Source organism: Salvelinus namaycush, chromosome 28 (genome assembly GCF_016432855.1).
Source record: "Salvelinus namaycush isolate Seneca chromosome 28, SaNama_1.0, whole genome shotgun sequence".
NCBI lineage: Eukaryota > Metazoa > Chordata > Actinopteri > Salmoniformes > Salmonidae > Salvelinus > Salvelinus namaycush.
Window position 1 is genome coordinate 39,591,073 of NC_052334.1, and position 25,999 is coordinate 39,617,071.

The 25,999-nt window shown below is 45.1% G+C and overlaps 1 protein-coding gene across 1 annotated transcript in view; it reads left to right on the forward strand.

Annotated features, from left to right (window-relative positions):
* si:ch1073-358c10.1 (peptide methionine sulfoxide reductase MsrA 1) overlaps positions 1-25,999 on the forward strand; it is a 42,240-nt gene that overhangs the window by 12,042 nt on the left and 4,199 nt on the right. Inside the window, exons 4-5 of the mRNA XM_038967575.1 lie at positions 6,786-6,890; positions 14,728-14,834. Coding sequence (XP_038823503.1) covers positions 6,786-6,890; positions 14,728-14,834 — 212 coding nt within the window. The remainder of the gene's footprint in view (positions 1-6,785; positions 6,891-14,727; positions 14,835-25,999) is intronic.

The window sequence follows — 25,999 nt, forward strand, 5'->3', positions numbered from 1 at the left end:
AGTTTGGTGGAGGAGGAATAATGGTCTGGGGCTGTTTTGTCATGGTTCGGGCTAGGCCCCTTAGTTCCAGTGAAGGGAAATCTTAACGCTTTGGGATGAATTGGATCGACGAATGCGAGCCAGGCCTAATCGCCCAACATCAGTGCCCGACCTCACTAATGCTCTTGTAGCTGAATGGAAGCAGGTTCACCGCAGCAATGTTCCAACATCTAGTAGAAAGCCTTCCCAAAAGAGTGGAGGCTGTTATAGCTGCAAAGGGGGGACCAACTCCATATTAATGCCCATGATTTTGGAATGAGATATTCGACGAGCAGGTGTCCACATTTTGGTCATGTAGTGTAACATCAAAGTCTTTCTACCAACTGATGGTAATATGTGCACACTAAATGCAGTAAACCCACAGACTGGCACAGAGTCTCAGACCATTTGATTACACAGACATTTCACAATTCTATGTTTTTCCCGTGGCTAGCATGGACAATGACATGCCCAAAATATGCCTAAACCACTTTTGTGGGCCACGCAGAGTGGCATGGCATCCCCTCCTTTGACTGTCCTCCACCCTGATAACACCAACGTTATCACCAATTTCAAGATAATACTTGTCCAGTATCCCTGCATAGGATAGTTAGAGCGGGTAGTGCCACCCTACTCCTCAGAAGGATCAGTACGAGTCAGAGAGAGAGAGACGGAGAGAGAGAGAGGACGAGAGACAGGCGTTCTACAGTAAAGCTCTCTGATCCTCCCTCTCTCCCTCTCTTTCGCTATGCTTCTCTTTCATCTCTGCCCCCCCCCCCCCACTTGTGACCTACTTGGAGGGATTGGATTCTGTACTGCGGCGTTTTGCTTCACACTGGTTCCTGTGCCACCTTCGCCACCGCTGCCATACACTGCTAATGTACTCCACCACTACTCCTCTCTCTACTCATACTGTAACTCAACCCTGCAGCTCAGCTCAAGGCAATTGACCTCTTCCAATACCAATCCTTCTACCCTTCATTGAAGAAATCCTTGATCTGACGTAGCTGGATTGGTGAATGCTATGTGATGGATACGTTGCTTACACCTATCCAAATGTGTTAAGTCAGTGATTAGTTCAAGGATGGAAGGGTGGTTTTTGAAGTATTTAGACAGGGACAATGTTCACTCCTCAGTAGACAATCAGCGTTTTAATTTGAGGGGATCGGTTTGAGCAAGGCGAGGCACAGAATCGCTGATCTCGATCACATAATGAGAAGTTGTTTGGGGATGCACAGTGATTTGTAGATCCAGGATTCCATGCAGTCCGACTTATGTAGTCCCACTCACACCCGTGTAGCTCAGTTGGTAGAGCATAGCACTTGCAACGCTACGGTTGGGAGTTTGATTCCTGCGGGGCACCAGTACAGGAAAAAAGTTGTGAAAAAGTACGCACTCACTACTGTAAGTTGCTCCGGATAAGAGTGTCTGCTAAATTACTAAAATGTAAACCGGCAAAATGGGGGACAGACAGACACCTTAAACCTGCTAATGGAAGAAAGAGAAGGAGGGTTGGGATGAAAAGCGTAACACAAAGGATTTCAGACTCCGTCCTTGGGCTGCTTGGCACTGTGAAGGGACAGCCTATGGGAAGATTCATTCATTCAAATAGATTCATTAATATTGATTGATACTGATTCATATTTGGCCATGATAGTCATTGTGGCCATGTTCGAAAAGTCGCTCAAACTGAAAACCTTACATATGATACTGCATGTCACCATTTTAGGAGAGTATTTATTGTTTTGGTTAGCATAACATTTCGTAGAGCAGTTCATTGGTGCATTCGAAGATTCAATGTGAACAATACTAAAGGGTGCAATGTCCCTGTTTTATAAATGAAAGAGATCCCAAACATAGTGAGAGTGTTTTCGACTGCGGAGCTTCCACAGTAACTTCGGGCGCCCCCGCCGCTCAAGGCATTGGAATGCAAGCATGAGCGCGGGTGAGCATGGAGGCGAGCAGGCAGGGGGGTGAGCGGGCGGGCGGCGAGAGGGGCGCTTCTGGCTTGGCTGGCGGACCTTCTGAGTGGAATCCCTTTGGGGGGTGCGAGCTCCCTCTTGCTGGCAGCCCCGAAACAAGCTGGGGGGGGGGGGGGGGGAAGGAGAGAGAGAGAGAGAGAGGAAAGTTGGGCACAGCGGAGGAACGGGCATCGCTTCACTGGGTGTGATGGATCCAAACACTGCTCTGGAGACAGAAAGGAGGAGAGGAGCTGTCCACTGAGTCACGGGAGGGGGAAGAGAGACAGAGACAGGGGTCCAGTCCACTCCAGTCCAGTGTGTGTGGGTGTGTTAGAATCAGGCCGTGTGAGTGTGTAAGAGAGAGGGAGAGAGGGACTGACAGCTGGGACTGCTTGATTGATGTGTATGTCAGTTTTACCGGGTCCCTCCTGTGTGTGAGTCACACCTTTGTCTCCTGTGTGTGTGTATGCATGCAGCCATGTGTGTGTGTGTGTGTGTCTGTGCATTCTTTCTGTTTTCCTTCTGCACACTTGATTCAGTGTGTGTGTGTGTGTGTGTGTGTGTGTGTGTGTGTGTGTGTGTGTGTGTGTGTGTGTGTGTGTGTGTGTGTGTGTGTGTGTGTGTGTGTGTGTGTGTGTGTTTCATAGACCATACCTGATTTATTTATTTATTTTCCATGTATATGACTAGGGTTGCACATTTTGGGGAATATTCAAAAGTGGAAACTTTCCGTGGGAATTAACGGAAATATATGCAAATTACTATTGATACCATTTAAATGCAGATGTTTTATGCATTGAATATATTTACCATATTATATGGAGACAGAAACATTTTACCTTATCATAAGTAGACATAATTGCAAATGATTCAATCCTTCCAATAGAAGAAAATAATAATAATTTAGTTACGAATTGAACTTTAATTAAATGAGTTGACTCTTCACATGGGAAGATTTCACTGAACAACAAAAGAAAGGGATTATTGAATGATCCCCAATGATCCATCGCATCTCCCAAAAACGTTTTCAACATACATCTTTAAAATTATAGTCTAGAAACTAAAGCTTTGGTTGTCTTCCTCTCAGGCTTCCATGTCTTCTTCCTGGACCTCCTCAATGTCCACCGCTTGAACATCAGACTCTGAGGCCTCATCTTCACTGTCACTTTCCAACCATGTTGAGGATGGCTCATTGTTAGACTCAAAAAGCCTTAAATTTGCCCGGATGGCCACCAATTTTTCAACCCTTGTAATGGTCAGCCTGTTGCGTGCTTTGGTGTGTGTGTTCCCAAACAAGGACCAGTTGCGCTCTGAGGCGACTGATGTCGGTGGGATGTGGAGGATGATGGAGGCAACAGGGGAAAGAGCCTCAGATCCACAAAGTAACCTTCCACCAGGTGGCTGATGAGATATGTTGGCACCACTGCCATATTGCATCTCCATCCCAAAGCCCTTGGAAGTGTACTTCGCCAGACTGCCAAGAACCTTGGCAGTCTGCGCGATGAGACAAGGATATCCCTACCGGCCAAACCCACCCTAACCCGGACGACGCTAGCCCAATTGTGCGTCGCCCCACGGACCTCCCGGTCGCGGCCGGCTGCGACAGAGCCTGGGCGCGAACCCAGAGACTCTGGTGGCGCAGTTAGTACTGCGATGCAGTGCCCTAGACCACTGCGCCACCCGGGAGGCCACCAGACAGGATGCTCTTGCCAGCATACTTGGGGTCCAACATGTACGCTGCGGTATGGGCTTCATGCAGAAGTCTTCACGCTTTTTGATGTATTTCAGAACTGCAGTTTTCTCTGCTTGGAGCAACAGTGAAGTGGGCAGGGCAGTACGGATTTCTTCTCTGTCATCTGCAAGCAGAGTCTGAACATCAGACAGGATGGCATTGTCTCCCTCAATCCGTGCAATGGCTACTGCTATAGGTTTCAGGAGTTTCAGGCTGCTTACCACTCTCTCCCAAAATACATCATCCAGGAGGATCATCTTGATGGGGCTGTCCATATCGGCAGACTGTGATATGGCCATTTGTTGGAGAGACCCCTTCCCCTCTAGGAGACTGTCAAACATGATGACAAAATCAAATCAAATGTTATTTGTCACATGCGCCGAATACAACAGGAATACCTTACAGTGAAATGCTTACTTACAAGCCCTTAGCCAACAATGCACTTTTAAGAAAATAAAAATTAAGAAAAAAGTTAAAGATAAGAAAAACAAATAATTAAAGAACAGCAGTGAATAACACGGGGTCAGTGTTTCAATGTGCGGGGGCACCGGTGTCGAGGTAATTGAGACCCCAACGGGTGTTGCTGGGAAGCTTCAATGTGGTGGTCTTATTCTTCTCACTTTGCTTGGTGAGGTAGATTGCTGCTATAACTTGATGACCCTTCACATTCCTAACCATTTCCTTGGCTCTCTTGTAGAGTGTATCCATTGTTTTCAGTGTCATGATGTCCTTGAGGAGCAGATTCAATGCATGAGCAGCACAGCCAATGGGTGTGATGTGACTCCTCCACTTTAGACCAAGCAGCCTACATGTTCGCAGCATTCTCTGTCACCAGTGCAAAAACCTTCTGTGGTCCAAGGTCATTGATGACTGCCTTCAGCTCATCTGCAGTGTAGAGACAGGTGTGTCTGTTGTCCCTTGTGTCTGTGCTCTTCTACAATACAAACATTCGACCACCCATCAGAGATGATTGCAATACAGTCTGTTTTCTCTATGATTTGCTTGACCTTCACTTGAACTCTGTTGAACTCTGCATCCAGCAAATTAGAAGATAAAGCATGTCTGGTTGGAGGGGTGTATGCTGGGCGAAGAACATTCAGAAATCTCTTCCAATACACATTGCCTGTGAGCATCAGAGGTGAACCAGTTGCGTACACAGCTCGAGCAAGACATTCATCAGCATTTCTCTGACTACATTCCTCCATTGAGTCAAAAAAACATCTGATTCCAGGAGGACCATGAGCTGTTGCTATCGATAAGGTGTCTGATTCATAATTTTCACCTCAAATAGAAGTAGAGAGACTTTTGTCAGAGGTTGCTTGTTGTGAGTGCTGAGGGAACTTTATGGACTTGGCCAGATGATTCTGCATCTTTGTTGCATTCTTCACATATAATTTGGCACAGTATTTGCAAATGTACACAGCTTTTCCTTCTACATTAGCTGCAGTGAAATGTCTCCACACATCAGATAGTGCCCGTGGCATTTTCCTTTAAAGATTAGAAAAAAAATGTTTAAAAAAAACAAATACAATTCCATGTACAGATAAATAGTTAAGCAGTTAGATGAAGCAACTCCTTTGTAAGATAAATATTTTAAAATCAAACATGTATGGAAACAGGTGAATTAACACTCCTAAGTTAGCAGGCTCAAGCAAGCTAAAACCCACATTGTAGCAAAAACTAACTAGCAGAAATTGTTAACAAGTTAGAAATTATTTAAACACACTTTGCTGTAGGCTACTATTTACTAGTTAACAAAAAAATAATGTACGTCATATCAAATATACCACCAAGTATTGTAATCAAAACTTACCAGAAAGCATGTAGTCCTTGGCTCAGACAGTGTAGTAGTGTGGGCTCAATAGCATCTCATTAGTGTCCAAGATCTTGAGAATCAGCTGTACATGTGATGGAAGAGTGCACTGCACATGTGATGGAAGAATGCACTGTGCATGCAAAGGGTTGCAATTCCATTGAATTGGGGATAGTTGAACCAAAATATGCCACAAGACCTAGAATTGCCTTATGTGTATCCCACAAAAAAGGTTCACTGTTATAAGCTAACTTTTTTGGATGAATTTAAGCAAAATTCCCAAAATTCCAAGGCTTAACTTCCCATGGAAAAATTCTGGAAATTTACTGAAAAGTTTCCGACCCTTTGCAACCCTATATCTGACCCTCAGCTTGCTTATTGCTTTGTGTCTGCATATGTGAATGTGAGTCTTACTGCACCAGCTGAGTGTGTGAATATGGGTTTGTATATGTGTGTGTATGTGTGTAACAGCTGACCCTGAGCAGGACCCACTCTCCGGATGCCTCCAGGCGGCTTGTTGAAGCTTTCGGGTCCTGGCAGCTGCAGGCAGCCAGAGAGGTGCCCCCCCCCGGTGCCTGTGTGCTTTCGGCAACTTCCGACTCGAAACAGAAACAGTTGCTGTGCTCCCACGCTGCCTCTAGCAATAACATGTATCTCAAGTGGATTCGCGCGTGTGTGTGTGTGTGTGTGTGTGTGTGCATGTGACTGTGCGCTCCTCTTCACACAGAGGCTACATTCTAATCAGGCAACGTTAATGGGCAGACTTCCAAACACTAGCGGTGCTGAGCAAATTTAATATATTACATGTGATGCTGGGGGAATATTTTGAAATAAGATTTCCACATTCAGCTAGACCATTATATCTATGTAATAGCTGTTTGTGTCAATGAATTGATTTCAGAGGAGAAAAGGAACATATTTTAGAAAATCATTTCTATAGTTTGATGTGTAAGTGGGGCATGCGAAATAATTTACAAGATGATGATGATAATGATCACACAAATAAACGATCAATCAGACTCCTCACAGTAGGATAGATGAAAAGATGTGTTCACCGATAATATTCTATTCCATACAGATCTATTGAATGGAAATATCTATGGAATGGAGTTGTGTGAGTTCATGTGTGACTATGATGTGTTCTACACTGTTATGGCCTGGGTTGCATTCCTTTTGTCACACCGTAGAAAAACCTTTTGCAACGGGGAAAAAAATAGCACCTTTCGTGCCTAATGAACACAATCATCTGGTGTGTCCCCAGGTTTGACAGGACACACTGAGGTGGTGAGGGTGGTCTTCTCCCCCGAGGACATCAGTCTGGAGGAGCTACTCAAGGTGTTCTGGGAGAGCCACGACCCCACTCAAGGTAGCACCTTACACACACACACACACACACATACACATACACGATGCACACATACAAAAGAAAAGTTGCCCTCCTCAGACAGGACCCAATCCCGGGGGGCCCAGGGTGTATTAGAGCAGAAGGAAGCATGGGTGTGTGTGTGTTTCTGTGTGTGTGTGTGTGTGTGTGCGTGCGTGCGTGCGCGCACATGTGTGATGGCAGTGGGGGTTGGGTGGGTCTCAGGAGGGTAAGTCAACGACAGACTGTGTTAATGTGTCTGGGAGCCAATCATCCATGAGACTGACGGCGGGGGTAGTTTGTGTTTGTTCCTCAAACCTTCCATGACTAGGCTTCCGCCAATTAATATAATAATACAAATATATCATAATACAAATATAGAATAATATATGTTTTGGAATATTTTCATTTTGTACAGGCTTCCTTCTTTTCACTTTGTCAATTAGGTTAGTATTGTGGAGTAACTAAAATGTTGTTGATCCTTCCTCAGTTTTCTCCTATCACAGCCATTAAACTCTATAACTGTTTTGAAGTCACCATTGACCTCATGGTGAAATCCCTGAGCAGTTTCCTTCCTCTCCGGCAACTGAGTTAGGAAGGACACCTGTATCTTTGTAGTGACTGGGTGTATTGATACACCATCCAAAGTGTAATTAATAACTTTACCATGCTCAAAGGGATATTCAATGTCTCCTTTTAGAATTTTTACCCAATAGGTGCCCTTTGTGAGGCATTGGAAAACCTCCCTGGTCTTTGTGGTTGAATCTGTGTTTGAAACTCACTGCTCGACTGAGGGACCTTACAGATAATTGTATGGGTGGGGTAAAGAGATGAGGTAGTCATTCAAAAATAATGTTAAACATTATTATTACACAAAGAGCAACTTATAATGTGACTTGTTAAGCACATTTTTACTCCTGAACTTATTTAGCCTTGCCATAACAAAGGGGTTGAATACTTATTGACTCAAGACATTTCAGCGTTTCATTTGTAAATCATTCGTAAAAATTCAGAAAAATATTCCACTTTGACATTATGGGGAAGTGTTTGTAGGCCAGTGACAGAAAATCTTAATCTAATACATTTTAAATGCAGGTTGTAACACAACAAAATTTGGAAAAAGTCAAGGAGTGTGAATACTTTCTGAAGGCACTGTACATACGCGCACCCACACACACACACACACACACACACACACACACTTCTTCTCATTGTGTGTTTGTGAGCGTGCATGCGTGTGTGAGATCTCTGCCTTTTTGCCTTGCCTCAGTTCAGAAGGGCTTAGTCCCAACAACGTGATGTCGAACTGCATAGCCTCCACCAATCACGGCTAGGATAGCAACATTCCCAGCCAACCAGATACTCCCAGCAGCCTCCTCTTTGTGCCCTGTTTCCATATTCAGTAACACACTTAATCTGGTGAGTTCTCTTGAATGTTGCATAAAGACGTACGTGCATACTCTCAACACAAATGAGAAGTTTGTTCTTTCTGTCTACTCACCAACACCCTCCATTTCTCTTTCTTTATTTCTTTCCCTTTCTCTCACACACACACACACACACACACACTCTACTCTTATACACACACTGCTGTGTCGAAAATGATCAAACCCTGTATGTGACATCTGCATATGGAAATACTAAAATGTAACATTTGTTCCTGTGCGGATTCGAAATCGACTGTACTGAGAGCTTGGTAGATTCTCTTGGGCGCGTATACGCAGGTACATCATCACACACATTACGTGTACGCACTCTCAAAACGCATTCACACACTTACAGAGCACACACACACACACATACATGAAGAGACGCATACAGACAGACATACACACACACACACACGTACAGAGAGCACACACACGCTTGGCTGCTTCAGCAGTTCGTTACTTCCTTGTTAAAAGAGGGACCCAACCCCCTGTTCTCTCAGCGGACCCCGGGGCTCTCAATCTGTCTGGAGGATAAGAGCATCTTATCTCCCCTTCCTTACCCATCCACCCCTCTCCTCCTCCCATCCCTCCATCCCCCTCTCCTCCTCATCCCCTAACACCCCAGAGCTGATGCTTTCCTCTCCTCTCCTCTTCCCTCCTTTCCTCTCCTCTCATTTCCACTCCTTTTCTCTGCTCTCATTTCCTCTCCCCTTTTCTCCTCATTCCCCTCTCCTCTTGTCCCGTCAGCACATCCGCAGAGCAGAGCGGCGCAATGAGTCGACCGCTCCCCCCGAGGCCGTCCCGCTCATCTTCACGCTCCCCTTTTTATGTCTTCGTCACTCTCTCCTCTCCTCATCCTCTCTCTCTTCCCCCATCATCAACCCCCACTCTTCATCTTATCCCCCCTTTGTCTCCTCTCGTCTGTTTTTTTCTTCTCCTTCCCCCTCTTTCTCGTTCTTTCGTACATTTTTTGAAGACATGCCCGCCATGTGTCTGGCTGCCAATGCTGCTGCGTCAGTGAGCAAGGCAACAAAATGGCCGACACAACCGTTTTCTTCAGAGGATAGCGATGCGCTCGCTGTGTGACTGTTGAAGCGATAGACCTGGGCCACGTTCAGTAGGCTCCGTGTGTCAATCGTTGCAGATAGAAATGGCATGAATAGAGCTGACCTGATTCCTTATTCTACATGTCAGAGAGGCATGTTTGTTCTACATAATGTATCTGAATGTGCCACAATGTTGTGTCCTGCTCAATTGCGGGCCTGTTTATGCTAGTACAGACCGAGGAACCTGTATTTGCATTGATGTATTTTCCATGTTTCTCTTCACTAGGTTCCATTTGTTTATTTTTTCGTTCTGCGAGTTAGCTTATGCATGGACATACACAGAGGTAAGAGATAGGTTTTGCAGTATAGGGCATATAAGTACGTAAATGCCTCCCTCTACCTCCCACACACATGCTGAAGACGGCAAACAACATCACGGATGTGAATGTCGAGATGATTCCACATAAATCAAATCGCCAAACGCGTCAACTAACTGCGGGCCCCTTTTTATTTGCCATCTTTCTACCTCCCCCTATAAACCAGTGACGACATCACACATTCGTCTGCTCCCATCCATCCATCCCATCTTACCTCCCCTCCTCCCCAGCTGGAAAAGACACGCGTCCCTAATGACACACATCTCCCCCCACCATATTTTAGGGGAACCCCCTATCTAAAGCGAGACGCCCCCTTGGGGGGTGACCTTAACCCCTGCCCCCCCTCCTGCACCCCTCCGTCATGCTGAAAGTGGCCCACTCCCCCTCTCATTACCACGTGTCACTTCATTACTGACGACGGGTAGGGTGACAGGTCGACTTTATGGCGATTTGTCTGCGTTGTGTGTGTGTGGTAGTAGGTGAGGCCTCCCGGTGTGGCGTTAATATCTCATTGAGGAGATGAATTAGCTTGTGATGAGACACAACAAACAATCACCAGACATGTACCAGGTGAACCCCCCCGAAATACACCAATATGTGGTGATAGGAGGTGAGGTTTTTGTACACACACACACACACACACACACACTGACTAGACTGATGCTTGAAGACCCCAAGTGGTGTGTTGTGCATCGATATACTGTTCATATTAGCAGTAGTACATATGGTTGTACAGATAGTACAAGGACCAAGCTTTTTGTTGTTAGTAGTGGTGGGGTGCCTTAGTGTGAAGCAGTAACAGTATGGTTTTATTTAGAGCACACACACACACACACACACACACACACACACACACACACACACACACACACAGGGTTGTGTTACTATAGTGGGAAGACTTGGACTACACAGTGATCAAATCAAATCAAATTGCATTTGTCAGATGCGCCGATTACAAAAGTGTAGACTTTACCGTGAAATGCTTACTTACGCGCCCTTTCCCAACAACGCAGTTCAAAAGTTCGAACTTTAACAAATGGAGAAAGAGAAAGTAGTAACAAGATATAATAGCACAATAAAATAACAACAACATGGCTATATACAAGGAGTACCAGCAGACAAACAGAGCATCTTCCCCTGTCTCTCTCCATGATCCTCAGTATGTGTGCGTCCGTGCGTCACCCTCAGTCTGCCAACCCTCTGATGAGCAGCTCTGTTCTACTTTAGCAGGGTTAGCTGAAGGGCTAGCTGTGCCCTCTTCCTCAATGATCCCCTACTCCTAACCCCTACCCTCTCACCCTGCCAGAGAGAGAGAGAGTGCGTGGTGGAGGGACGGGACGGGTGACTGTGTGTTTGTGTGATTGCCATCCCGCTTGTGCACATTTACACGCACATTTCATTGCGTATGGGTCCCGAGGGGTCTTTCTTACTTTCTTACGTTTCTCTCTCCTGCGCGTCAGCAACGGGTTACGTAAGACAGGGGCAAAAATAGCAGCAGTGAGTGGAGCGGCTGGTCTCTGGGTTGGCACGCACACTGCTCAAGCAGTCCCGCGGGCCACAGCGCTACCTGGGTACTGGCTGTTGCTCCGACACTGGGGCTTTAGTGGCACTGCGGCTCTCCTCTGTAGTACTAGTGCGTTTCTTTAGAATAGAAGGTTAGAATAGAATACAATTTGAATACTAGCTATGAACGAAGGAGTTTGGCTTGTGTTTCGTGTGTTTGTCTCTAAAATAGAAAAAGTGTTATTGTGTGTGTAGATATCACCGTGGGCTTAGTTAAGCTATTCTTATCACATCGGATAGCCTTACGCCTAATAGGCTTATTTTTTTATGTGAGTCGGTTGTCTTGGTTCTGTTCTCGGGTGTTAATTATTGCGAGATGTGCAGGGTTATGGTGCAGGATTGCATTGGCTTCCTTGCCAATCCATGCGCTCTGTTCTGCTCTGTCCTAGCTGCCGACTGTGACACTGAGTGACTCTGAGTTGTCCTCGTCTCTGCTCCACTCTCTGCCAGGCACGGAGACATGAGTGTGTGTGTGTGTGTACGTATATTTGCGTGCAAAGGCGCGTGGCACTGCCGACAGCAGGGTGAGAAGGGAACTAAAGAGAGGCCAGAGAGGAGGAGAGGAACGTGGCGAGAAGGAGCGGCTAATCGGAGCACTTTAAGTTGTTAACGGGATAAGGGACTATTCCTGTAAATATGCCAAAGAGGACTTAGCTGGCCGGGTCCGGGGGGGGGTGCACGGGGAGGATAAAGACTGTCGGACGGGGACACATTTACACCATAACACCGTCTCCATCAAACATAGTTTGCTGTCTTTTGGCTTGAGTGTTTAAAACAAGGTGTTAAGCACTGAGGGGCTGAGATGGTGGTGTGGGTGTCTGCCATTTTGTTTTCTGAATTATGGTTCATCATCATTTCGAGTAGATCTTTCTCCCTCTGTTCTCTTCCCTCTTTCCACCCCTACTCCTCGTCCTCCTCCCTCCCGTTTGCCTTCTTTTTTTTTTATATAGCAGCCGGCGTGCCCCTTAATCTGATTAACTTCTTACCGTTTCATCCACTTTTTTGCCTGCAACTGAAAAACACACAAATCTGTGCATAGCATAAGGCCTACACAAACGTGCACACACACACACACAATGCACACACACGTTTCAAATACACACACACACACACACTCAGACCTATGCACACACATACCCACCCACGTTTCACAGACACACACACACACACACACACACACACACGCACTCCTCATCCGGCCACGCGATTTCATCAGAGTGGCAGAGAGAGATGAAAGAAAGAGAGAGGGGCAGAGAGAGAAATAGAGGAAAGAGACAGAAAGGAACGAAAGAAAGAAAGAGGCTTTTACTGCCAGAAGTAGGAAGCTGCAGGGACTATAGTGTGTACGTATGTGCTGGAGTTAGTGCTGAAAGAGATTTTCTTTCTGGAGAATGGAGAAGTAGGAAATCTCTTGAGGGTTTAAAGCACAACCAAGAGGGCTGTGTACCAAATGGCACCCGATTCCATCTACTTTGGGCCCAGGGCCCATAGGGCTGTGGTCAACGGTAGTGCACCACATAGGGAACAGGGTGCCATTTGGGACGCAGACGAGATGTGTTGTTGGGGAGAGTTGTCACTACTAACTAGTAATCTCCCTAGAGCTCAGAAAACAAACTTTTTATCGCCCAACTTTTGTTGCCACATTTTGAGATTTTTTTTTGGGGGGGGGGGGGGGGGGGGGGTTCATTTTTTGGGAAGGGGTTCGTTTTTTTTAAAGAACCCAATTTTAATTAGGGCTTGGTGGTGCGTAGGTTAGGTGGGTGACCTTTTGTGAAATGTGGGGCGGGTGGGGTAACCCCTAGCCCCCTCTACACCCCCCATTATCCCCTCTGTTTTCAGAAGCAAGGCACTCATGAATTATTCAAGAGGAGCAGGGAGGCTCTCATTAATAATTTCTGATGCTCTTTGATGGATGGTGGAGAAAAATAAGGGCCCTTAAAAATAAAGGAAGGGGAAGAGAAGGAAAGAGGGCAAAGATGGGGAGTTTTTAAGTATTAGATTATTTTGGGGGCTCTGAGGAGTTCTTAAAGGAAGAGTAAGAGGGATCAAATGTGACATGATTTACAATATTTAATCGGGATATAGGATGAAGTGTAATAATGCCGTGGATCATGTCATGGATTCCTTGGTTTCATCATTGTCTCCCTCTACGCCATCACAACCTCCGAATTGGAAACTATAACAATTTATTTTATTCTACTTTATTCCATTCTATTCTATTCTGTTCCATTATATTTTATTTTATTAATTTCATTTAATTATATTCTATTTTATTTTATTCCATTCTATTCTATCTGCTCTCCTATATTCATCTCTCCCTCTTCCCCCTTTTTAAAAAAAACTAAGTTTACCTTGAGTCCCTTTTGCTTCCAAAATATTTGTTTTCAACCGTTTGTCATCCTGCGTCATGGTGAAAGCCATGTGGGGCATGAAGTGGCAACGGCGATGGTCACTGTGGCGGTGGCTGGTTAGAGACCCTTGGAGGTCACGCGGGAAGGTCACGCGGAACGGTCGGCGGCGCTGCGGGACCAGCGCTGGGGCAGCCAATCAGAGAGCGTTGTTGTGCCCTTTGATGAAGGTGTTTTGGCGGCAGCCATAAGCCTTATCACACTGACGGGAGCTGGGGGTAAGATGGCCTTCATCCAGCCCTGCAGAGAGAGAAGGAGAGAGAGAAAGAGAGGGACAGAGGGAGGGTGAAAAAAAAATATGACGGAGGGATAGAAGGAGAAAGGGATCAGAAGCAGGACAGAGAGTGATAGTGAAAGAACAGATAGGAGAGTGAAATTGAAGGGAGGGAGGGATGTGAAGAAGGACCAGAGAGGGGAAGATGGTGAAAGAGGGAGAGAGAGCGAGAGAGAGAAAGAGAGCGATGAATAGAGGGACAGACTGCCTAAAAGAGACTCTGATGCCATTCGATGCCAAACGTCCCCTAGGATAGTGGCATTTCAAAAGTAGAAAATAGAAGCAAGCTTTTTGGCCACTTAGCAGTACATATACGGGAGCCAAGTCTTCTCCAACGCGTCTGATGTAAAGCTGATGAAAATATTGACAAACTGCAGAGCACAGCTTGACAAGCCGTGCTAGCAGACTGAGAATGGGAAACAGATACACTGTCTATCCTCCACTACTGTATCTACAACACAAGAGAAAGAGCTGCACTTCTATAGAAATAGATGTATGGAGATGTTTAAATTGGTAACTCAATGACAAATGTAATTTCTGTTCAGTTGAAATGTTGACTTACAATTGGAATAATTGTTCATACAATATGGAAATGTAGCTAGGTGATGTAGAAAATGTATGCTAAAATCTTGAATAATCAAGTCTGCTCCTTCATGGCAAAAATATGATGTGTATATCACAATATTTGTTAGCACTTCCACTATAATTACCTGCATTGTCTGTCTCGTCTGTGTGTTTTCAGGTATGAAGCAGCAGGCAGACTATGGAACCCAGTACCGTTCAGCCATTTACACCTCCACTCACGCTCAACAGGAGCTGGCTCTCAACACCAGACAAGCCTACCAAGAGGTACTGAAAACCTTCTAACCCTACGCTATCTACACTAACAAACACACACACACACATAGACGCATGCACGCGCACACACACCAGTGGCGGTCGGTGCCGTTTAAGATGAGGGAGGACGATTATATTTTTTTATGAGCATGGCCTTATTTCTATTGAATATTGGATGACTGTCATTCATATTCCCTTCACCGAGATCAATGTAACATCGATATGTTTAGGCTACTACATGATACTCAAATATTCCCTATACCCATCATGAGGTTGCTACAACCTAGCTTATAACGTATAAAGTTTACAACGTAGGTACACACAAGTCAAGATAATCATTTGGGGTGACTGACTGACACATTTCATACCGCCTTGCACACTCTTTCCTGCATCTAGCTGATCTAGGGTGTGATCATTGGTCCAACAATTTGCAAACGAGAGTTTCTATTGGACAAATTCAGGTATGTTTATCCCCGTTTCATTCCGTTTGCTAGAGTTTAAGAAACATTTTTCAACAGAATCAGTGGAATGGACAGACCCCTGATCACACGTAAACACAATTCACTTTCATAGCAGCCACGTTGTATTCCTTGGAGCATCTAGGCGCTCTCCTCCTCTCACCTTTTCCCTTCGCTTGTGGACTTCAATGCATAACAGCTGTCTGTCACCAGGTGAAAAAACCTTTCCAAGCCAAACCATATCATAACCGCTGACCGCTACACACAGCCTACATCGTTGTCACCATATTAGCTAAAGTAACGTCATAATCAACATACTGTAGCTAATAGAACTAACGCGTTAGTAAACCCGCTACAATCATGCAGTACAGTGTGTACAGTCAGTAAGCAGTTTAGCAGTTACATCTACGGGCCCCGGTGGCAATAAAGGTGTAAAACCAAAAGCTTATCTTGACTTGGAAGAGTTCCAGTGTTGGATAGTCATAGCCAGCTAGCTAACATAGCATCCCTCTGTTTGATCCGGGTGTTTGAGTAGGCTAAACTGGCTAGTTGCATTTGCTAGCTAAATAAGTGAAAGTGATTTTTTTAATTATCTCTCTCTCTTGCTTCTTCTTCATTTTTGAAGAAATCAATTTGTTCAAAACTGTTCAACCACCGTCTTTCTCTCTCTTTGAGTCAACTAGTCTCCTGGCACCTACTACCAAAACCCGTTCAAAGGCACTTACATCTTTTGTCTTGCCCATTCACCCTCTGAATGGCACACACACACACAATCCATGTATTAATGTCACAAGGCTTAAAAATCCTTCTTTAACCTGTCTCCTTCCCTTCATCTACACTGATTGAAGTGGATTTAACAGGTGACATCAATAAGGTATCATAGCTTTCACCTGGTCAGTCTATGTCATGGATAGAGTAGGTGTTCCGAATGTTTTGTCAGTGTACTCACGTACACTGTTATCTAACACTACACTTCTAACACTTTGCCTCTTACACTAGGATAACAGTTTTGTTTTTTGCCCTAGCACTACATAAGAATAACAATGAACTCATCATCAAACTTTGATTATTTGAACCAGCTAGCGCAAAAACCAGGGTCTCCAGGAACGAGTTTGGGAAATACTGGTTTAAACAAACCTGATTCTCTGCTTTACGTTGACGTTACGTCATTATTAGGGAATTTTGATATCACAAGTGCCGCTGTGTAAAAACACGGAATTACTTTTTGCTCCTCAGGTTCACTTGTCTCCAGCAAGTCATGATTCATTGCTAGCAAATGATAACCCTTCAATATCATAGAACCACTTGCAGTCATCACCAAAGTAGCCATGTCATGGTACAGACACACCGAGAAATCTTACTGCCGATAGGTACTTACTGTAGCACCGTGGGAGGCCGTTCCTTCTCTTGCTAGAATAAAAGACGCCCCTGCTGTGTTCCCGACCTGGTACCGACGAACCTCCAGTTTGTAGTTCGCAATGCTCGTTAGCGGTCGAGAACTTGACTTTGACTTTGAGCCAATCAGAGAATACAAACCTCCACATGGGAAAGCCGACAGAAGTGACAAGAAAAAGGGAAAAAAGAGGGCACTTTTCCCGGTGTTATCCAACCCCTATTTCACAAGAATTGTTTTAACTAAAACAATAAAGCCTTATAATACGTCTTTACATCTTACATCTAGCTAAGGATTTTTGTGCTTGAAGGATTTTTTTTGTTAGGTTCAGTTTGATAATGTGCAGCAGGCAGTCACACACACTTCATATGAAACAAATGGGGTGGTAAGTGCAGCACAATGCACACAACACTAAATGTTTACCAAGCTAGTGGTATATCAAGATTTTGATAAAATAATTTAATTCTCTCTCCATTATTCCATGGTTAGTGCTATCCGGGATCCTTGGGACATCCCTACCCTGAACCCTAAACTGAAAAATAACCCTTACCTAACCTTAACCCTTACCTTAAACCATTTTCAATTTCAAGGATCCCCACTTAGCATTATCCCTTCCTGCTTGCTAGCTAACATTAGCTAAATGGTTAGCAGCGCCATTTAGCACAATGTAGCTAGGTACTCCACCGACTCTCTACAGTTAACAGGCAGCTTAATTCAAAAACAAATCCATTGTGATTTAATTATAATGATGCTACTTATCTAGTTGAGGCCATCTGGTTAGTATCAACAAGGGCTTACTACATATTCTAGCTAGCTAGCAACAATGTTAGAACAGCTGCTAATTAGCTCAATAGCTACAGGCACAAGTCAACAAGCCACTGCCACCTTGTGGCCTGGAGTATTTAAACAAAGCAAATTGGAGGTAGAACTGTTCTATGTGAACAACAAAAAGTTAACTTCCATCACTCTGGGCAGAGGTGGTAAGTACCTATCGGCAGTCAGATTTCTAGGTGTGTCTGACCCTTTAGTCTACAGAGGTGCCATTTTGGGCCTCTCTGCATCAGTTGCACTGAGGAGACAGTGAAATGCTTGACACAGCAGAGGCCTCAGCAGGGTTTGTGACTGAGCGGGACTTGTCCCTCTTGTTTTCTGTTGAGTCAGGTCACTGGGCTCTTGGCTGACACTGAGGTTACAGAGGTGACAGGGCATGTCCTACTGTCCTTCTGTGACAGTCTGGACGGATAGACAGACCTAGCCCTCCACCCCCCTCGTCCCTTGGGTTCTGGGGGGGTCATGATATATGTGTGTGTGATGGTTCCTGGGGTGTGAGGTTCATGTGTGTGTGTGTCTCATTACGATTTGGGAAAGGAAAGGGGATATCTAGTCAGTTGCACAACTGAATGCATTCAATTTGTCTTCCGCATTTAACCTAACCCCTCTGAATCAGTTTGTGTGTGTGTGGTGGGGGGGGGGGGGGGGGGGGGGGGGGGGTTCAGCGGCCTTTTGACAGCCCTTCAGTCTCGGCTCTGTGATCTGATTGTGTCCCCTCCCTGTCCCCCTCCTAGCTCCCCTCGTCCCCTCTCTTTGGTCCCAGCTGCCACCCCTGCCTGACATTTGACCCCTGCCCAAGGCCAAGGCTGGGGAGGTGGGGGGGGGGTCGCTGACACAGTAACCAGACAGCCCACCAGTCCATGACCGCTGACCCTGGGACCGATCAGTTACCATGGCGATCCCATTCCCCTCATTTCCTATGAATCCCATTTAGGACGGGATGGAGGAATGGATTAGGGAATACATGTGCATCTCAGAGTCGGTTTGGATTAATGTGCCATTAGAGAGAGAGAGAAAGAGAGAGAGAGAAAGAGAGAGAGAGAGAGAGAAAGAGAGAGAGAGAAGCGCAGGGTGTCAATCTAAGATGGGGTGAATAGGCGAGATGGCTTGTTTCACAAACTGGCCTCCAGTAGAAAAGGTCAGAGGTAGGTAGAGGCTAACTGTTAACCCCAGTCATTGTCATTGAGAGGCTAACTGTTAACCCCAGTCATTGCCATCGAGAGGCTAACTGCTAAGCCTAGTCATTGTCATTGAGAGGCTAACCGCTAACCCCAGTCATTGTCATTGAGAGGCTAACCGCTAACCCCAGTCATTGTCATTGAGAGGTTAACCACTAACCCCAGTCATTGCCATTGAGAGGCTAACCGCTAACCCCAGTCATTGTCATTGAGAGGCTAACCGCTAACCCCAGTCATTGTCATTGAGAGGCTAACTGCTAAGCCCAGTCATTGTCATTGAGAGGCTAACCGCTAACCCCAGTCATTGTCATTGAGAGGCTAACCGCTAAGCCCAGTCATTGTCATCGAGAGGCTAACCGCTAACCCCAGTCATTGGCTGTACGTGCAGATAGGGGGCTTGCTGCGGTTGGGGCCGTTCAAGATCACAACGGTCAAAGCAGTTGACAATAAACTGTTGAAACAAATGTTTGCTTCTCAGGGAGCTTGAGGCCTTGTTGGTTAGTTTTGAACAATTGCATATTGTAGAGAGAGATTTGTTTTGTAAGCCTGGGTCATATTCATTCGGCACTGAAATGGACAAAAACGGAATAAAACAGAGAAGGACTGCTAGGACTACTTGTCCAATAAGAAACACTTATTTCAGATTTGTGTTGCAAAATGTTTTTCGTTGCATACCTTAATGAATAGAACCCTGCCGTAGAAGGACTACCGTCTCTCTGTGACAACTTAAATGGTTAGTCTTTTCTATATACCTCAAGTCCTCATTCGTACAGTGCCAAAGCACATCTGATGGGTTTCAAAGAATCTGACCGTTGCATAATAGCTGATGTAATGTGAAATTACTATTGCTCTGCCGTCTCATTACGATTTGGTGCTCTGTGTGTGTGTGTGTGTGTGTGTGTGTGTGTGTGTGTGTGTGTGTGTGTGTGTGTGTGTGTGTGTGTGTGTGTGTGTGTGTGTGTGTGTGTGTGTGTGTGTGTGTGTGTGTGTGTGTGTGTGTGTGTGTGTGTACTCCACGCACGTCCACTGCAAGCATGACTGTGTGTGCTTACGTGTGTGCGTGCATGTGTGTATGTACAGTGCCCGTGTGTGTATGTGTACGTGCCCCCCTAAAAGCACATCCTCATCCTTGGAGAGATGTGGTTGGCTTGGCAATAGGTACTAGAGGCTGCCCAAGATTCTGCCACACACACACACAGACGCACGTACACACAGCCCAATGAATAATTAACCCTTACAAGGCTCCTTCCTTTTGCAGGGCTTTCAGTTTCTTAACTTCGGTACAGCGGCACAAAAAATATAGTGTGCGTATTTAAAGCAACAACAAAAAATAGAGAGGCAGAAAAGCTTGTTTAAGCGTGAGAAGAGGGGAGGGCATGGAGGAGAGGAGAGGGGGAGGAGGAGAGGAGGTGGAGAATTCACTATAATGAAATTTGAAATGTGCGGAACATCAAAGACTTCTGGAGCAGCGCTGCTGTGCTCAGGAGCACCATAACACTCCCCCTACACACACACACACTCCCCCCCCCACACACACCACACACCCCCCCCCCACACACACACTCTCTCCTGTCTCTCTCTGTCTCTCTCTCTGTCTCTCTCTCTCTGTCTCTCTCTCGCTGTCTCTCTCTCTCTCGCTGTCTCTCTCTCTCTCCTGTCTCTCTCTCTCTCCTGTCTCTCTCCTGTCTCTCTCCTGTCTCTCTCTCTCTGTCTCTCTCTCTCCTGTCTCTCTCTCTCCTGTCTCTCTCTCTCTGTCTCTCTCTTTCTCTGTCTCTCTCTCTGTCTCTCTCTCTCTCTCTCTCTGTCTCTCTCTCTCTCTGTCTCTCTCCTGTCTCTCTCTCTTTGTCTCTCTCTCTCCTGTCTCTCTCTCTCTCTCTGTCTCTCTCTCCTGTCTCTCTCTCTCTCTGTCTCTCTCTCTCCTGTCTTTCCCTCTCCCTCAATCCCTCTACATTTGTCTCTCGCTCCATCTTCTCTCTCTTTCTCCATCTCTCTCTCCTCCCTCTCCTTCTCTCTCCCTCTCCTCTCTCTCTTCCTTTTCATATTTTCTCTTTCTTCGTCTCTCTCTCCTGCAGTGTCTCTCCTGGGCTAGGGGGAAGAAAGGAGGGATGGGAGGGTTTGATTAGGGGGAGAAGCGTGGCGGGGGGGAATGGGGTGAGGTGGGCTAGGGTTTTTGTAGGAAGTTGGGGGAGGGTGTGACCGCGTTCCGTTCTGTGTGTAGAACAATGGTTTTTAACAAGCCAGCCAGAGTGCATTGAGTGAGTGAGTGTGTGTGTGCGTGTGTGTGCGCCTGCGTCTATGCGTGTGTGCACTTTTGTGTGTGTGTGTGTGTGTGTGTGTGTGTGTGTGTGTGTATGTGTGTGTGCGTGCGTGTGCCTGCGTATGTGATAGGATCCTTGGTGAAGCAAGTGTGCCCTCTGATAAGAGAGCCTGGCTTAAAGAGCTTTGTGTGGAGGGGCGTTGTGGGCTAAAAAGTCTAGAGGAGAAACCCACGCGTTCTTCAATGGGGGCAGAACTGCTCTTTTCGGGGCTCTAAACAGTGTAGAGTACCTGTGCTCTTTTACAGTCACTAAGGAATGTCTTATCCAATTCGTCACCTTGGTTTGGTCCATAAACTCCTGTCTTTCCCTATGTGTGGTCTTTGACTATGTGCCTGTCTGTGTGTGTCCATGTATGTGTCTACGTACAGTTGAAGTCGGGAGTTTACATACACTTAGGTTGGAGTCATTAAAACTCGTTTTTCAACCACTCCACAAATTTCTTGTTAACAAACTATAGTTTTGGCAAGTCGGTTTGGACATCTACTTTGTGCATGACACAAGTCATTTAAAATAAATTGTTTACAGACAGATTATTTCACTTATAATTCACTGTATCACAATTCCAGTGGGTCAGAAGTTTACATACACTAAGTTGACTGTGCCTTTAAACAGCTTGGAAAATTCCAGAAAATTACGTCATGGCTTTAGAAGCCAATTGTCTGGTCAATTGTTAAACAATTTAAAGGCAATGCTACTAAATACTAATTGAGTGTATGTAAACTTCTGACCCACTGGGAATGTGATGAAAGAAATAAAAGCTGAAATAATTAATTCTCTCTACTATTATTCTGACATTTCACATTCTTAAAATAAAGTGGTGATCCTAACTGACCTAAAACAGGGCATTTTTACTAGGATTAAATGTCAGGAATTGTGAAAAACTGAGTTTAAATGTATTTGGCTCAGGTGTATGTAAACTTCTGACTTCAGCTGTATGTCCTTGCACCACGTTGTGTCTCAGCATACTCTTGAGTTGAACTATCAGTGATATATATATATACAGTGGGGCAAAAAAGTATTTAGTCAGCCACCAATTGTGCAAGTTCTCCCACTTAAAAAGATGAGAGAGGCCTGTAATTTTCATCATAGGTACACTTCAACTATGACAGACAAAATGAGAAAAAAAAATCCAGAAAATCACATTGTAGGATTTTTAATGAATTTATTTGCAAATGATGGTGGAAAATAAGTATTTGGTCACCTACAAACAAGCAAGATTTCTGGCTCTCACACATACTTTTTTGCCGCACTGTATATATATATCTATTATCCCTATAGTCTGTATTTCATCTCACACACACACACACCACACACACACACACACACACACACACACACACGCACCTTAGTCCTACTTATCCACCCTCTAGTTTATAACCGCCACAATGAAAAAGGCTCTGAATGCTACTAAAATCCCCTACCGTTCACTATTGAACATGCAAAACCCATGCAGGTAACACATGCATATACTTGCGTGCATTCATATGTACATATACAGAATAAGTATTTCGAAAGTCATGCATAAGTAGAAAGGAGTGTTCATAGGTGAGCTGCGTGATATCGCAGTGTGCAGCTGGAGTGCTGTGGCTAGTGAAAAAGCACAACCACGCTTGCTGGTGTCTCGCTGCCTCCCGAACAAAATGTAGGACCGCACTCTGGCTGCAGATTAGAGAGGCAACCTAAAATGGATGCCTGACCCGGTCTGTGAGTGGGATGAGCGGAGAAGCGCGCACGCGCTCTTCATCCTACGTGCACAGATGCGCACTCACACATACTCACACACACAGAAATGAGCATGCACACTCACACTCTCACAGAGGATACACAGAACTGAGCACCCACTCACACGGCAAATGTACTTTACATATAGTACCAGTCAAAAGTTTTGGACACACCTACTCATTCCAGGGTTTTTCTTAATTTTTGTACTATTTTCTACATTGTAGAATAATAGTGAAGACATCAAAACAATGAAATAACACATATGGAATCATGTAGTAACCAAAAAAAGTGTTAAACAAATCAAAATATGTTTTATATTTGAGATTCTTCAAAGTAGCCACCCTTTGCCTTGATGACAGCTTGGCACACTCTTGGCATTCTCTCAACCAGCTAAATGAGGTAGTGACCTGGAATGCATTTCTATTAACAGGTGTGCCTTGTTAAAAGTTAATTTGTGGAATTTCTTTCCTTCTTAATGCTTTTGAGCCAATCAGTTGTGTTGTGAGAAGGTAGGGGTGGTATACAGAAGAGAGCCCTATTTGGTAAAAGGCCAAGTCCATATTAAGAACAGCTCAAATAAGCAAAGAGAAACGACAGTCCATCATTACTTTAAGACATGAAGGTCAGTCAATCTGGAAAATCTCAAGAACTTTGAAAGTTTCTTCAAGTGCAGTCGCAAAAACCATCAAGCGCTATGATGAAACTGGCTCTCATGAGGACCGCCACAAGAAAGGAAGACCCAGAGTTACCTCTGCTGCAGAAGATACGTTCATTAGAGTTAACTGCAGCCCAAATAAATGCTTCACAGAGTTCAAGTAGCAGACACATCTCAACATCAACTGTTCAGAGGAGACTGTGTGAATCAGGCCTTCCTTCATTGTCGAATTGCTGCAAAGAAACCACTACTAAAGGACACCAATAATAAGAGACTTGCTTTGGCCAAGAAACACAAGCAATGGACATTAGACTGGTGGAAATCTGTCCTTGGTCTGATAAGTCCAAATTTGAGATTTTTGGTTCCAACCGCCGTGTCTTTGTGAGACGCAGAGTAGGTGAACGGATTATCTCCGCATGTGTAGTTCCCACTATGAAGCATGGAGGAGGAGGTGTGAGGGTGTGGGGGTGCTTTGCTGGTGACACTGTCTGTGATTTATTTAGAATTCAAGGCACGCTTAACCAGCATGGCTACCACAGCATTCTGCAGCGATATGCCATCCCATCTGGTTTGCACTTAGTGGGACTATCATTTGTTTTTCAGCAGCACAATGACCCAGCACACCTCCAGGCTGTGTATGGGCTATTTAACCAAGAAGGAGAGTGATAGAGTGCTGCATCAGACGACCTGGCCTCCACAATCATCTCACCTCAACCCAATTGAGATGGTTTTGGAATGAGTTGGATCGCAGAGTGAAGGCCAACAAGTGCTCAGCAACTCCTTCAAGACTGTTGGAAAAGCATTCCAGGTGAAGCTAGAGAGTGTACAGAGCTGTGCAAAACAAGAGTGTGCAAAGCTGTCATCAAGGCAAAGGGTGCCTACTTTGAAGAATCGTTGTTTAACACTTTTTTGTTTACTACATGATTCCATGTGTTTTTTCATCTTTATTTGAAATAGTTCAAATAAAGAAAAGCCCTTGAATGAGTAGGTGTGTTCAAACTTTTGACTGGTACTGTATATGATGTGCTCTGTCAGTTCACTGTTCCCATAAAGAACAAAGGCCATAATCGGTTTTCTCCTCTTGTCGGATTTCCTTTTTGGAGCCATTTTGTCACGACGCAGCTTTCCTTTTTATTTCGCTCATGCACCGACACACTCCTTTCCTCGATTTCTGTGAGGAGAAGGGTGTGTGTGTGTGTGTGTGTGTCGGGGGTACCACTAGAGGTACATTGGAGAGTAGGGATACACAAACACACACACACACTCAAAAAGTGTTCTTGGCTCTGTCGCTGTCCCGAACCTGTCAGGAGAAAACATTAATAGTCAGGCCTCTAAAGTTTCTTTTCTCTACTCCGTTTCTCTGTCCTCCTTTTTTTTCCCCAGAAAAAGGGTGAAGAGCAGGGGGCTCCCCTATTCCTCTCTTATTTGCCGTTACCTCTCCCTGCCTATCCATCTCCATGCCCCTCTCCTCTTCATCACCCTCTTTCAATCCCCCCCCCCCCCCCCCCCCCCCTCACTCAGGTCATTTGGTGCACTGTCATGGTTGCTCTCTTTGTCTATCTTTGTCTATCTGGATAACAATTGTGTCGAACCACTCCCTTCCCTTCGTCTTTCAGCTATTATTCTGCTGTTGATCCTCTACATAGGGAAGGATTCCCCAACTGGCGGTCCGCAGGATTTTATTGGCCAAGAAGTTTTCAGAGCAAAAAAATATATATTTTATTGTTGGACCAAAAAAACGGTAAAAACAGCAACAAATCAGCTCCACGTAATTTTAATTTTGTAAATCTGTTCCAAAGTATTCACACGCATGATAGAGAGATATATGTGACCGTATACAAATGCAAGCAAGGTTTGAAGTGATTATGTTCTAGTCAAATGTTATACAGTGCTTTCGGAAAGTATTCAGACCCCTTAGCTTTTCCCACATTTTGTTACGTTATTTTTTCCAGCAATCTTCACACAACACCCGATAATGACAATAGACAAAACTGAAATACCTTATTTACATAAGTATGAGACTCGAAATTGAGGTCAGGTGCATCCCGTTTCCATTGATCATCCTTGAGATTTTTCCCCCACTTGATTGGAGTCCACCTGTGGTAAATTCAATTGATTGGACATGATTTGAAAAGGTACACACCTGTCTCTATAAGGTCCCACAGTTGACAGTGCATGTCAGAGCAAATACCAAGCCATGGGGTCGAAGGAATTGAACGTAGAGCTCCGAGACAGGAATGTATTCAAGGCACAGATCTGGGGAAGGGTACCAAAAGATTTTTAGCAGCATTGAAGGTCCAAAAGAACACAGTGGCCTCCATCATCCTTAAATGGAAAAGTTTGTAACCACCAAGACTCTTCCTAGAGCTGGCCGCCCGTTCAAACTGATCAATCGGGGGAGAAGGTCCTTGGCGATGGTCACTCTGACAGAGCTCTAGAGTTCCTCTGTGGAGATGAGAGAACCTTGCAAAAGGACAACCATCTCTGCAGCACTCCACCAATCAGGCCTTTATGGTAGAGTGGCCAAACGGAAGCCACTCCTCAGTAAAAGGCACATGACAGCCCGCTTGGAGTTTGCCAAAAGGCACCAAAACACTCTCAGCATGAGAAACAAGATTCTCT